Source organism: Buteo buteo, chromosome 15 (genome assembly GCF_964188355.1).
Source record: "Buteo buteo chromosome 15, bButBut1.hap1.1, whole genome shotgun sequence".
Taxonomy (NCBI): domain Eukaryota; kingdom Metazoa; phylum Chordata; class Aves; order Accipitriformes; family Accipitridae; genus Buteo; species Buteo buteo.
The window spans coordinates 27,792,881-27,807,620 of record NC_134185.1 but is presented as its reverse complement, the minus strand read 5'-3'; the positions used below and the strand labels follow the sequence as shown (position 1 = coordinate 27,807,620).

The window sequence follows — 14,740 nt, the reverse complement described above, 5'->3', positions numbered from 1 at the left end:
GAAGAAAGGGCTCCAGGTTCCAATTGCTGCAAAACATGTGGCAAAAGAAGCTGGATGAAATACGGAAGGTGGAAGAGAGTAAAAAGGAATGGAAGGATTTCAGAAACACCACAGGTACCATGACAACATCTTTCCGTGTTGCCACTACAACTGCAATTTGTCTTACAAGGTGGTTTATAAGATAGGAAAGGCATGCTAAAATGGAGGCTCTTTCAGTAAGGACCAGGAATGCTGAATGTTATATATACTGTTTCTTTATTCCACAGCAGCCATGAAATTGAGATGCTGTCACTTGAATCAGCGCTTGTGAAGTGATAGAGGAATTAGAAGTGCTGTAACACAGCACAGCACTTCCCATTTGGTATGGGGACAGAAAAGAAGCAAAATGCTCTGTTGCGTATGAAAGAAGACCCTGGCATGGGCGAAGAATAAGCTGCTGTCACCTGTAGCCCATTCCAAACAGTGCACTTACTTAGAAGATGTGATGAGTGCGTGGCTGAGCTGAGGACTCTGGTGAGTTTACTCAAGATCCTTTGCAAGCAGCAGTCAGCAGACAATTGTTCCAGTTTTTGTTTTGTGGGTACCTGAGGGCACCGGCCACTTCACAGCGCTGAAGAGAACGGCGTTAAAAGTACCGCAGCGACTCCATTGCAACTGATCAAAACCTTCTTTCTGAGGAATGAGCAGTAAGACAGGTTTATGTTTCAATTCCTGAATCATCACTTTTCAACACAAATACTGCACTTTACGTGCTGGGAGCCAACGTGCTAGTAGTTCTACTGTGAGAGACTGGATCCCCACACTTAGGTAGAGCTCTGTTACCTGAAGGGGCTACAGATACATTTACAGCAGCATGTTGTCATGGAAGATTAGCATTACTGACATTACCAAAATCGTTAGAAAAAAGCAGGAGTAAGGGATAAAAATGTACAATTTTTCATGTCACCTTACATGCAAGCACTGTCAAACATCATTATGAGTGTTTATTATAACTCATTTCCAGCTTGTTATAGCTAAGCTAATGGAAAATGATTTCAAATGTAAATGCTTTCACTGTTCTGTGTTACACCTTTATTTGTCGAACAGAAAAAAATACTATTTTCTCTTTTTGTAGTATTTCCTCCATCCCAGGAAGGGACGGAGAGTTAAAAAGCACTGGAAAATACCTCGCCATTCACATTTTTATTTATTGAGACAACCTGCTCCCTTGCTGATGTAAATTCCTTTGGTTACAGGGGAAAAACCTACACCACACCGAAGGCTGGGGGCCACCACGGGCCAGGCAAGGGTGAGCCCTGACCACCAGCCTGGAGACAGGGAGAGCCAAGTTATCAGCAGCTGAATGTTTAATTAAGAGTTCTGCTGGGCGACGACGACCCCTTACTGATAAACTTGTCCCAGTCACCCAAGCCACGGGCTTTCCCTTGAAAAAGAGCGGAGAGGGCAGATTAATCTTCTAGGTCAGCGCTGTTCCTCAGCACCCTCGCTCTGCGTAATTTGGCCGCCAACACCGGCGGGCCGAGGCGGGCCGAGGCGGGCCGAGGCGGGCCGAGGCGGGCCGAGGCGGGCCGAGGCGGGCCGAGGCGGGCCGAGGCGGGCCGAGGCGGGCCGAGGCGGGCCGAGGCGGGCCGAGGCGGGCCGAGGCGGGCCGAGGCGGGCCGAGGCGGGCCGAGGCGGGCCGAGGCGGGCCTCTCGCGATGTTGCTAAGGGGCCTGCGAGACTGGGCGGCGGGCGCCGCCGGTTGCTAAGGGCCGCCGCCCGGGGAAACTGCGCGGCCGCCGCCGCCTCAAGGTGATTCCCGCCGGCCCGGGGTGTGTGTGTGTGTGTGGGGAAGGCTCGGGGCGGAGGGCGGCGCACGGCGAACGCCGCTTTCCGCGGGGCCCGGCCGGAGCCTGGGGCTGGGCGGAACCCGGAGTGTGGGCCGCTGGGGCCGGGACGTTCTCGGAGAGCTCCCCGCGGGGTGAGGGGAGGGCGGCTGCGGCAGCCGCGGTGCTGAGGCGGGCTCGCCCCTCCGCGCTTTTAGCGATAGCGTGAGGGAAGGGGCTGGTGAGGGCATTAGCCTCTTCGCCTGGCGCTTCTGAAAGGACAAGCCGCTCTCGTAGGCGAGTTGCCACTAGAAATCTGTTCAGTGCCGAAAAACCGGTAGGGGGTCGAATGACTGGCGGTACAAATCGAGAAGGGGTAGGAATTCTCGCGCTACTCGTATTTCTGGTAACTGCTGCCGTTTGGTTTGTTGCTAAAATTATCGGATTCTCTGTGCAAAGCCTTGCTCAGGGAAAGGCTTGTGAAAGGATAAATGCTGGCAATGACAGGCCGCTTCTGAATCATCCCCTGGGTTTTGGGGCAGAATTTGCCGTTGTGGGATGGTGCCGGGAAAATGAATTTGAGCTTGAAAAGACTGCACAAAGTGGGCTTGGGGTAGAGGTCTTCTAGGGAGAAAATGGTCCTTTAAATTTTACCCAGAAACTGAATAGGGGATATACCTGCTGAGGAAGAAAAAAAAACCCCAAACAAACACCACCAAAACCCAAACACAACAAACCACAAACCTTTACAAATTAAAGATAACCATCTCTGTTAGTACATAAGTCAAGTAAGAGTTTTCAAAGCAAACTGGAGGTGAAACTGCAACACTCATGATTTGCAATTATGAATAAATTGAGTGGGGCTTTGCACTGATTGCCAACCGGTATCCAGATACTTGCACTTCTAAAAATGCCTCGTCGGACCAAAATACTGAGTGAAGTTTTTTGCAGGGGATTAGGATATTGTTCAATGCTAAGGTCAAAATGTAAGACTTATGAGAGTGGTTTATATGGACCTAAAAATGCATTGACTTTGATTAAATATCTTGAGATGCTAATTTATAAGAAAGAGGACTGCAAATTGTGGAGTTAAGTTTATTACAAGTGTTTTGTGTGTTTTCTTGTTGTTTTGTTTTTAACTTTATTTTAATGCTATTTCTGGTAAGATGATTGAGTTAATGCTGAATAATGTTTGATCACAGTAAAATGTTCTGCAACTGTGCTCCTTACCAGAGAGAACTGCTAACTCAAGGAACCGTTACCTCTCATAAAGGGTAACTCCTCCAGCTGGTGCTGTATGGCTTCGATTTTTTTTTTGTTAGTTAATAGTGTTTAAGTCTGAAGAAGTGATTTATTATATAGTCTCTTCCAAGTGTGCGTATTTTTATTCACAGGTGCTTATAGAGTCATTGATTGACTTTTTTCTTTTTAAATTAAAAAAAAGTCAAAGGTCTCTACATTGTTCTTCCTCAAATAGACTAGAAATATATGAGGTAGAACTGCCACTGGGCGTTGGAAGTATTCCTTGGCATATAAAGAACTTTAAGCCATGAATTCAGGTTAATTAATTAATCAAGATAGAAATGGAGCTTTTGGGTTTCTTTGCAACCCTTGAAAATAAAAGTGATAAGATGCTGTCTTCTGGACTTGACAGATGTTTCCAGTTTCTCACTGCTGCTGCTTCTCCCACTTTTTCCCTGTAGCTGTAGGGTTAAATTGACAGGACTTTGTCAGGTCACTGCAGGTGATTACTATAGGGATATTAAATGGTTCTGATAATTCCACCTGGCCCTTGCAAAAGCTGCCAGCATCTTCCATCACCAGCACAGCAACAGCTCTGAGTAGAGGGATCCAAATGTCAGAACTGCCTAGTAATAGTGAATGAGGAGCAGCTGAGAGACTTGTAGAGGTTTCTCATCAAAATAACAGTCATTACAGCTGTAAACCCCCCACTTTTTTAAATTAGACTGTAGTCTTGTGCCTATTTGATGGGCAAGTCCTTAAGCGACTATGAACAGGAATACTCAGGCTTTTCTTAATGCAATATCTCATTTAAGAGCATTGTACTAAGATAACTTTTATTAAAACTGAGTTGATTATTTTGTTTCCAGTTTGTCTGAAGATAAGCTCTATCAAATGTTTCCTGTCTGTGCTCATGTCTTTTGATAGAAAATCTCATGTTGTTGATAACAGGAAAAAAGTAGCAATTTAAGGGATTTATGCTTTTCTTACCATCTTGAAGGGTAGAAAAAAACCCAAACTGAGAGCTTGTTATTCTTATATTTGCTTTATACAGATGTCTCACTTTACAAGTGAAGATGAAGCTCTGTTACAGTCTATGCTTAGGCAGTTGCTGCAGAGTGTGAAGGAAAAAATCACTGGAGCCCCATCAGTAGAATGTGCAGAAGAGATTCTCTTGCATTTGGAGGAAACAGATGAGAATTTTCACAAGTAAAAATATTTTTGCTATTTTTAATACATTAAAGGAGGTGAAATGTGTTACTATATTATTCCTGGTAAATGTTTACAATTTATATTGCTGTGTGAATGTGTATGCATTTATATGCATAGATATTCCTGTCACTAATCAACTCTCAAAAGATGCTAATTTAGAGAATAAAATTAATTTTGCTGTTTTTCTCAGTTTTTTCTTTTTTTTTTCAATTCTTGGTAATATATTTTTACTGTAGTAGTAATTGATGAGCTGTTTGTGAGAGAGGAACTTAAAAAAACTACCTAACTTAACCAGCTCAGATGCATGTGTATGTCCAATGTACTAAATGCACATGCGAACAGAAGCTAGAAGAAATTCTCACTGAAGGCTGTCAGGCAATATTTTTGACACCTGCCAGATAATATAAGTTTGTTTTTCAAAATAAGGTAAATTTTCAGAAGGCTACTTGGCTTCCATATTTCATCTCTCTGGCTTATATTACTGAACCCTTGTGTATCTTATCAGGTAGTCATTCTTTTATGTTTTGAATAAAGCAGAATAAAGCATCCCCATCACACTTCTGTTAAATCAGACTTGACAGTGTGACCTCACTTACATGCAATTACATTTCTGGAGCCCACACTCCTTTCCCTTCCATGGTATTCTAACTTGTTTTTTTAACACATGGGGAGATTTTTAGTATGCATTTATGACAAGTCAAGAGAGTATCAAGCTGAAATAACCCTGAAGACGTTTTAATAAGGACCAGAGTTCTGTGACCTGACTTCTGATAAAGCTCGTTCCCTGCCAGTTTTTTCAGAAGTGGCGCTATCTACATTCTCTTAAATTTGTCTGGGTTTTAGCATTGCTTTGTCAGTGGTAGAAGTTAGGTAAAAGTAAATAAGTGAAATAGAACTAGGGTTTATCTAAAATCTCACTGTGATTTTAAAACTTTAATGCTCTTGTATCTTCTGAAGATGCTAAATCCTTTAAAATGTTTTTTAGCTCAAGTTTAATTTGTATTACAAATTGTAACAGGTAACACTTTTGTTGGTAGTCTTGTGAATTTTGAGCACCGTGTTACCAGGTGACAAGTAGCAGCATAAAAAAATTTGTTATAAACATATCAAAGTTGAAAATTACATGTAGTTTTGAAAGAAAAACTTTTTTATTTAAAGGAAGATATATACAGTAAAAAAGCTCAAACAACCAAAACCCTATGAAATGACTTCTGTCAGTATTTCTTCTGAGGACTTATTAGGAGAATACTTGGGATGAAGGAGTAAATTCTACAGCTGCTGGAAATAATGCATACATAGCTTTCCCCTTTAGAATAGTGAAACCATGGCATCCGTTACTCTTTCTGGTATGTTAAAAAATTGGTGATCCTAAAGATACTTTTATTTCATGAGAAGTTTTAACTTACATTTAATGGAAAATCAAGTACGCTTTGAATGCAGAATGTGAGCGTTACTCTCTGGTGCTGGAATATTTCTGGAGGTATTCTAGTCTTGTTCATGACCCACAGCAGTATAGGTTGGTTTTCATGGAAGGTCAGGGAGGTCATATGGCCATTTATTAGTGAGACCATTAAGAAACTTTCTCCTTGACCATTACCCCATCCATCCAGACTGCAAGCTCCTTTATTAGTAGTGTGTGCTTTTGGATTGTCCAACATGCTACTTAAGCTCAGTATTTTGATCAGCACTGTTTCTGCCTCATGGTTGTTTTGCCTCAGTAATTATATCAGATTTTGAGGCCTTACTTTATCCTGTGTTCCCACTTTGACATAGAAAAGACAGAAACACAGGATCCTCAAAAAGCTAATAAAAAGGAAAATTGAATCAAGTTCAAAATTTATGTGCAGTAGTAGAAATCAGGATTTTTAACTGTATAAGTAGTGTGTTTTCTGTTGTATTTTTTTCCTTAATGTCCTAGAGTTTTTTTTAACACTTCCCCCCCTCCCTGTGCTTCCTTTGTAAGCTCAAGCAGATCAGTCTGCCTTGATTCTGTATGTGAAGTAGTAGTTCTGTCGTTGCTGAAACACTTATTTTTTACAAAACATTTTTAAGGTGGAAGAATGATGCAGAAGATCAAGGCTAGGACATCAAGCAGACATAAACTTAGTGGCATGAATAATGATGTAATTGCTTTGTATTTCAGAGCAACGCAGTCACTGCAAAAATGTATACCCTGGAAATGTTACTGTCATAAAACAAATGGGAGAAAGTTTTATGAAAGCTTTCATTCAGTGGATAGTCATGTGCAATTTCATTATTGCAGAAGTAAAAAGCCAGCCTTGAAGACAAATGAAAATGCAAATAAACATGTTTGCATCTTTCTTGAGATGTATTTCTGTTACTTTCATTGAGAACAAAAGTGATGTAGGAATGGAAATAAGTGGTAAATGACAGAAAAAAAAGAGAACAGAACTTTATATCTGATGGAACTTGAGGTAGGCAATCTAGCAGTGAGGAAGTATGTATGATACAAGACACAATTCTCTGTGCTTTTTTTTTTCTTTTTATGTATCTTGAATGTAGTCTGATATTTTTTCTTTTTTTTTAGTACCCAAGAAAGGCAAAAGCTGCTGCCTGTTGTAACAGCTGCTTTTATTTACATTTACATTTGCATTTTATAGCTTTGGACTCTGTACCTACATGGTGAACTGACTTTTTTATTTGCATTTTTCTCACTCTGTATTTATCCAAATTAACAGGAAGTAGTTGCACATCTGCATTTGATGTAATGAAAATATAATGATACTCTACTGTTTATGTATAACTTTTTTCTGTGTTTGTTTGCCTTGTCCTTTATACAAATCAGAAGACTAACAAAACAAAAAAGTTTATATATTCTGAGCACTACTTTTTAGCAATTTCTATAGCTAATACAGAAAGGACCCAGTGAGTGTTTCATTTGGAAATCCCCCTCTGATTATTCTTTTGTTTAAACAAGTTTCTGTGAGTATCTAATAATAAGAGCGTAAAGTGCTGATTTCCTTATGTTTAACATGTCCATGTAATCACAGACAGCTAGTTTGTCGGTTTGACTGAGATCTTCCTCATACTGTCCTGACACACAGACTTTCATAAGCCTTAGACATGCTTATATGCTAGAATTTATAAATTGTGTTTTCTGTGTTTCTTCTCAGTTTGCATGTATACTGCGTAAATAATAATACCAGATGGATCTACCATAAGACAGTTCTATGTTCAGAATGCTCCAAGTAATGTTTCTTTTGGAATTTTAAATTTGAGTTTTCTTGATATTCTATGATTTTTGTCTACAAAACCTTAAACTTTTGTCTGAGAAGGTTTTTACATTTAGAAGAAGCACAAAAAGAAATTAGAAAGTATTTGTTATTGTTTCTTCCTGGAATAGGCTGATAATGACCATATTGAAGAAAATCAAACTTTATTGTGTTTTTTTACACCATTGAAGTTTATTTTTCTGCAAGTCATAAACCCTTACCTTAAAGTAACAGGTCTGCTGTTGCAAGTAGCGAATGTTGATACAAAGTTGAAAATGTCTGATGGTGAACTCAAGGAAATTTGTTACATTTTAATTTTGTATATTTGTTGCAGCTATGAGTTTGTAAAATACCTTAGACAATATATAAATAATACTGTGGGATCTGTGATTGAAGAAGAAACAGAAAAATGTACTTCTGCTCAGAATCAGGGTGAAGTATCTGGCTATGACACGCTTGTCCAACATGTTACTAAGAAGACCCGTGAATCAAAAGAGTGAGTATATAAATGTAATTCACATTTTTGTTTCTTCTAGGTCTTTGCCTTCCTTTCTCCTTTCCGGAACTTGTCTTGAAAAAACAAATTCTGAACCGATGGGTAACAAAAGTGATTCTTTGCTTTCAAAAATCAGTGCTAAGCAATTCAGATATTCCCACCCTACATTGCAATTTCTCATGCTTCATCTCACTCTGGAATTAAGATTATGAACCATTGCGTAAAAAGATTGGTAGCAAATGTATGAAGTTCTTGAGGTATCTAGGTCTGGAGTTGGGCAGGGGTAAGATTTGAGAGAAGAATCACTAATTCATGCTATTCACTAGCTGCAAATCAAATTCAGTTGTGATATGGAAGTTGGCCTAAAGGAAAATTGTTTTTTTCAGGTAGTAAAGTTTGATAATTTCCTTAGATATATATGGAGAGTCTGCACGACAATGTTGTTTTCTAAATAAAGAAATAAGAATATGTGTGTGTTTTGGTTTTTTTTAAGATTGCTTCCTTGGGATCTAACCAGGTGTCCTGTGAGAGTAATATGTTTAGTCAGATCTGCTTTCATTGAGTAGTTTAAAAATTGAAGTTTGAGCTATCTTGCTTTGTATTTTAGTGTACATGCAAAGATACTTCCACAGTGCTGGCTGTATAATGTAGAATTGGTATGTGAACCAACTGTGTATAATTATCCAAGATCTTTTTGACTCAGACTGTCAGATGGCCAGAAATCAGTAGGTGTGCAAAAACACATATCAGCATACTATAGGGTCTGTGGACGAGATTAATTGGTTTTGAACACTGTATTTAGTAAAGAAGCCTTAAATAGAAAAACCTCTGTGACTACCAGTAAAATTCTTTTCTTAGTCATCTCTTCCCTACTAACTCTATTCACCTTTCTGTGGCCATTAAAATAACTTTTCCTTGGAATACAGAGGCTGGTAGCTCTCTTACTGAATTTTCATGCTTTGGATTTCAAATTTGCATAAGCAGATAATAGCCATGACTCTTTAAAGCAGTAGTTAGTAGTACTTATAAAATGAATTTTAGTATATACAGCTGTTTTTTCTAGAAAATACGTAAAACTTCAAAAGTTTAGTCTATGCATCGCATTGTTTTTGGAATTCCTGTACAAAATCTAGCTACATCATAATGCTTAAAGCAGTTTTAAAAGTATTGTTTCTTTAACTAAAATAGACAGTATACTTTTGTCATCACAGTGAATCGGGTCCTTGCCTCTTTAATTGTCACAGAGAGTCATGATGAGAGCTTTACTGAGGTCAAACCATTACAATGTATAAACAATGAAATTAAATTGAGCACCTGAAATGGTGAATGTTGAAAAATGAAAAACAACCAAGCAACCCTCCACTATTTTAGCATCGGTGGTCATTTTTGTGTTGCAGAGGAAGAAAACAAAAAAGGCAATTTTTGAATCTCATATTTTAGCCACTAAAATGATTTTGTACACTACTTCAGCCAAACTATTTTTTTCACTCATTTTTTTACACAATCTTAACTTCATCTCCATCTCTCTTTTTAGTGGAACTAGGATTTTATTGTGATACCTATTGTTTCCTATGTGTCCTCAGTAAGAAAGGAATTAAAAAATAGTGTATGTTTCTGTTCTAGGAGATTTTATTTTCTGTTTGTTTTCAGGTTTCTTATCTAGAAGTACACAGAAATATGTTTTATGAACCATGCTTTTATAGGGTCCTTTTCTTGTAACCTGTCTGCAAGCATTCTGAACTCTGATTGAGCATTATTGGGTCTCACTGTGGTGGTCTTGTTACCATTTCAGGATCATTCAAAGTTCCAGTTTTGTTCATTACAATTACTCATTTTCTGTGGTAGGTAGGATGCTTAAAAGTATTTATGGAGAAAAATGTGCTAAGGAATTTAACTCCTTAGTGATACATTCTGTATTTTCGTAGTACAGTCATTTGTGTTAGAAAGCAGTTCTTAATCATCTACACTTGGCTTTTATTTTCACCTAGAAAATAGATGTTAGGATGACTGTTTTTCATGTTATGCTCTTTGTGTCTTTTTGTTTTGAGGATCAGGACCTTAGGGTTCTTGTGCTTGTTAAAGTTGGTAGAAGAAGCTCCAATGAACTAAATATGTCTGTATCTTATATTTTTAATATGAGAGGTAGGAGGATACACAATATGGTAATTTATATCTTTGGTGACTGTAAAATAAATAATAGCCTTAAAGTAAAAAATAATTGGAAATAAAATATCAACATTTTACAATAGGAGGTTTTTCTGAAGCAGCTTTTATTTTGAATTGTTTCCTTGTGGATATTATTATTCAATTTATGTAACTTAGAAAAACCCTGGTTTTGGTTTTGTTGAAACAAAATTGTTTTGTGTGTGTGACCTGTACTCAAGATCTTGAATCAGGATAATGTGTTCTCTTTTATTGGTTCTGCTTGAGGCTTATAGCAGAAGAAGAATTGGATGTTGAACTTGAAGAAACGTAACAGTAACAACGATGAGAACTGGCCTGTTTTCTCAGGGACAGATTCTCCCTTTTAGTGGATTCACATTGTTCTTTCTTAAGAATCTACCAGAACAGGATTATGTTAGTTATTTTATTGAATGCTTTTAGAAGGGCAAAAAGGAATTTTATTATAATTTCAAAATATAGTTATCTGAAACATTTAAGATACATACATATTTTGTTGCTCATTTTGGATTTGCATTTCTTTTTCATTCATTTCTGTAAATTCAGTGAGTTTGTGTCTAAGTAGCATTATGCCATATTCAGTTACTCATGATTTAATGATTTTTTTTTTTTAATTAATGATTTTGATGCTCTTTAATATTAAAATCATTTTTACTTCTCAGATACAGAGAAATGATGCATGCCTTGAAGAATGTCATGATGGTTGTGGTAGAATCTTTGATTAACAAGTTTGAAGAAGATCGGATGCGTAATAAGGAGCTGGATGGTAAAACAAAGAACGAACGTCAGAGTGGCTATTATACAGACAACTGTTCTGACAGTGACTCCTCATTCAACCAAGTACAATGTGTTTTCTCTCTGTGTTATGAAATAAGCATGGTACTGCAAAATTGTGAAGTTTCTGTCAGTGGAGATTGAGAACAGCCCTAAAAAAAGATTCATCCTTGCTATCTTTGATATATCCTGAAATGAATTAATTACTTTTCTTTCACTCTGAAGTACTAAGCTTGTACTAGCTATCTAATCTTTAGACAGCATATCCTAGATGACATTAATATGATGCCCATGTGCTCTAAAGTACCTATGCAAGTACTGCATAGAAAAAGATAAAATAATGGTAAAAGCTAGTCTAACTTTCTGTGATTTTACTTTAGGAGCCAAGTATGTGCAGTTCATTTCCAGGCAGCTGCACTATGCTATAATATTTACTGAATGAACTATTATAAGGGATTTTATGAAGACACAGGAAACTTAAGTAAAGCAAAGTAAAATATGTAACAGTAATTTTGTTGCTGTAAATTTAGCTTTGGGCAAATGGCAGAAAACATTTAGAATGTTGACTTTAATGTTAAATTAGTGTAAATGTTGAAGTCCTAATTATTAAAAGTAAATTAGATATCAGAAAGACTGATGATTTTAATCTTTTGCTGTTCAGTTTAATAAAATATACAAATGATCGTTTTATAATGTGTATTACAGAGTTACGCGTTCATGAGTCAAGAACAATTGCAGCTGCTTGCAGAAAGGCTTGACCCTGTTCAGCCTAAGGAAGTAAGTTTAAAAGAAGAAAAAAAATGTTAATACGGATGAATGTTTATGGTATATTGGAAAACAGACTGTATATACATAAGAGTTCATATGTACCTGGGTGGAATCTTGTCTTTGTTGGTTCATGTATCTTAGCTTCAGTGCAGCAACTGCTCTGCAGTGCAGTATTTCATTGTTCATAACCATCTGGTTCAAAAACTAGTGTTGCAGCAAATATCTTTTGTGTTTCAGCAAGTATCTTTTTTTTTTTTTTTTCCTTAGGAGTTTATGTGCTATAGGTGGGCATTTTTAGTTTGAAAAAAGTTGTTCTGTGAGAAGTAAAGTTATTGAAGCTTATCTTCCTGTATACGTGCCCCTTGCCCTTCTTGGTAACTTCTATGTTGTCCTTTGCGTTACCCCCATCAGAAGAGAGAGATGCCTGCTGATTTGCCAACAAGCTGCTGCCAGATGGAATATATAAAGTCCAAGTTAGGTTTGCTTTCCTGTCAGTGGCAGTACTAATTTGGGTCTCTAACCACCAATCAGCACCAGCTGCTGATATTTTTGAAGCTTGGAGAAGCATCATTTTGAGAGTGTTGTCTCAGTAAGATTTGTTTGGGATTGTCTGGCAGTTGAAAAAGGCAGGTGGGAACTGGTACGAACCCTGGTATGAACATTGTGACTTGAGTTTTACTAGAAAACCAAGTAAAAAGTCTGATGCTCTTAAATATAGTTCAAATTTCCTACAGTTTGTTTCAGGAATATGAAATAAATTACTAGAGATTACAGTTGTCTACGAATAGAACAAAAAAAAAGTTATTTGAAATTTAGATTATAATGCTGATGAAAATTCAGCAGTAAAACATAGTGTCTGGTAATTCTGTTTCCATTTTCCTTTACTGACATTTTATAGAGCTGCTAGGCACATTTGTAGTATTTGATGATAGTTTCCTGTATTCCCTGGTAATAAAATATTTGATTACAAGCAGAAAGTAGAACATAATCCTTGCATTCATTATTGAAAACCTATATAAAATGGTTTGTCGCTTCTTCAAATATGTAGTGATGTAGTGTTTGGTCTAAATTACCATACAAAATATAGCAGAAGGTAAGTATTCTGGAATTCCTTATCTGTTCTGCACCCAGGTCCTGTTCCTTTCTTCCTCCAAATTATATTGTGAATTACATATTTGAGAGGTTGCTGTGAACACATTTGTGGTGTTTATCTTTTTGACCACTTCAGGTTCGCCAGGAAGCATTGCAGACACTGTGCTTTGCCCCTCCCTCTGATATACTGAACTCTGAGTGTTGGCCAAATCTGCGTAAGCATCTAATGATGTCTCTGTCAGATCCTGATGCAACATTCAGTGTAAGCTAATGTTCTGTATTTAGTTATCAGATGTGTAGCCTTACTAGAGAGTACTGAAGAGGAATAAGAAGTTACATATGTATTATGAGTAGTCCAGCAGGGTCCCAAGACATTTTATTATTTGTGTATATATCAGATAAACTCTTTTTGAAGTAAAAGAACTATATGATTCCAATAGGTCTTGATTTAAAGGATTACAACAGGATTTCAATAGGATTTTTAGATACTGGAGTATTCATTTACATATCTTTTAATGGGAATGAAAAGGTTAGAACATCTTTCAGCAAACATATATAAAAAAATTGACAAAACTCTTCTGTAAAATATGTCATGTTAATATTTCCTATATAAGTCAGGTATATCCTCCATGATCATAAGAAGATGATACATAGTAATATTACACAGGCCCTGATGAAGAAAAAAAATGGCAGATGCTTAAACTGCGTTTAGATTATTTATTATGCCAATTAAACCTTTTTTTTTCTTTTTCTTTGAATTTTAAAGTGATAATCAAATACATATGAAAGTTGCCCCAGCTGCTGTCATGTATTTCTCTTTCAGCTTAGAAGGTCTACAATTTTTTTTGAAACAGTGCTATTTACAAGTCATCAGTACATTTAATAACATGAAAACATTAATGTTAATGGCAAAGTACAACAATATTCCCTGATCTGCTTCTTTGTATCTCAGTAAGGCTTTGCATTAGTGCTGTCATTTGAAGTGTTTGCGTAAAATTTCCTTTGGACTGTAGGTTTCTGTGGTCCCAAACTGTATATTTTTATAAAATATGCTTCACATCTTTAGAGATATCTCAGCAATATGTAATGTTAAGAATAATGCCACTACATATTGATTATTTTGCAATAAAAATGCAGTTACGTGACTGTTTCATACATTGCTTACTTTTTCTCTCTTAGGAGAAAATTCTTAGGTTCTATGCAAAAACATTTTCTTCTTCTCCATTTAATATGACAAGAGAAGTCTATACAAGTTTAGGTACGTGCCTTTAATTACATTTAAGGCTTCATGAGCCATGTACTTCCTGAAAATCAGTTAACTTTTGTAATGAAGCTGTATAATACAGTCTGTTTTGCCACTGTTGTCATGGAGGTGAGGTTGGTCTTTTTTCCTTCTTTTTTAGCAAGACACTTGGAGTTGTACTTTCTTTCTGGAGAATACTCTCTTCGTATTTCAGCTGGTCTGGATGTATCTAACACAGACATAAATCGTTTACTTAAAAAGGTATAAATGAACTTTCCATACCTTTTTTGTCATTACTGAAAGATCATGCATTCTTTTATTTTTTAATTTTAATAATTATGTTTTCAGGTCCGCCTTTTAAATGAGTACCAAAAGGAAGCTCCATCTTCCTGGATACGTCATCCAGAAAAGTATGTCACCTTAAAAAACCTGTCATTGTTTCTTAATTTAATGATTTTCAACATATAGATGCATATAAATTTAGCAGAAGTTTGATTACAGGATGCACAGATGACTGGTCAGTGATAAGGGGGGGAAATATGAATAGAGGGTGGGAAAAGTGGAATAGGCAAGTTGCATAGAAGTAGTCATGGGTCATATTAAGCTGCTTACTTAGCTTTTGAAGTGCTTTTTAACAAAAATAATTTGGATTTGAAGTATTATGAAGTAACAAGTGTAGTAAAATATGTTATCA

General features: G+C 36.9%; 1 protein-coding gene across 2 annotated transcripts in view; it reads left to right on the top strand.

Annotated features, from left to right (window-relative positions):
• Nucleotides 1-1,679: 1,679 nt before the first annotated feature.
• Nucleotides 1,680-14,740, top strand: part of TBC1D32 (TBC1 domain family member 32) — an 88,917-nt gene continuing 75,856 nt past the window's right edge. Inside the window, exons 1-9 of one of the 2 annotated variants that reach the window (XM_075046849.1) lie at nt 1,680-1,791; nt 4,102-4,256; nt 7,827-7,988; nt 10,832-11,009; nt 11,649-11,720; nt 12,940-13,065; nt 13,983-14,061; nt 14,207-14,307; nt 14,395-14,456. In XM_075046849.1, coding sequence (XP_074902950.1) covers nt 4,102-4,256; nt 7,827-7,988; nt 10,832-11,009; nt 11,649-11,720; nt 12,940-13,065; nt 13,983-14,061; nt 14,207-14,307; nt 14,395-14,456 — 935 coding nt within the window. In that variant the 5' untranslated portion in view covers nt 1,680-1,791. Of the gene's footprint in view, nt 1,792-2,114; nt 2,182-4,101; nt 4,257-7,826; nt 7,989-10,831; nt 11,010-11,648; nt 11,721-12,939; nt 13,066-13,982; nt 14,062-14,206; nt 14,308-14,394; nt 14,457-14,740 lie in introns of those variants that run through there. The other variant, XM_075046848.1, reaches the window with a different exon arrangement.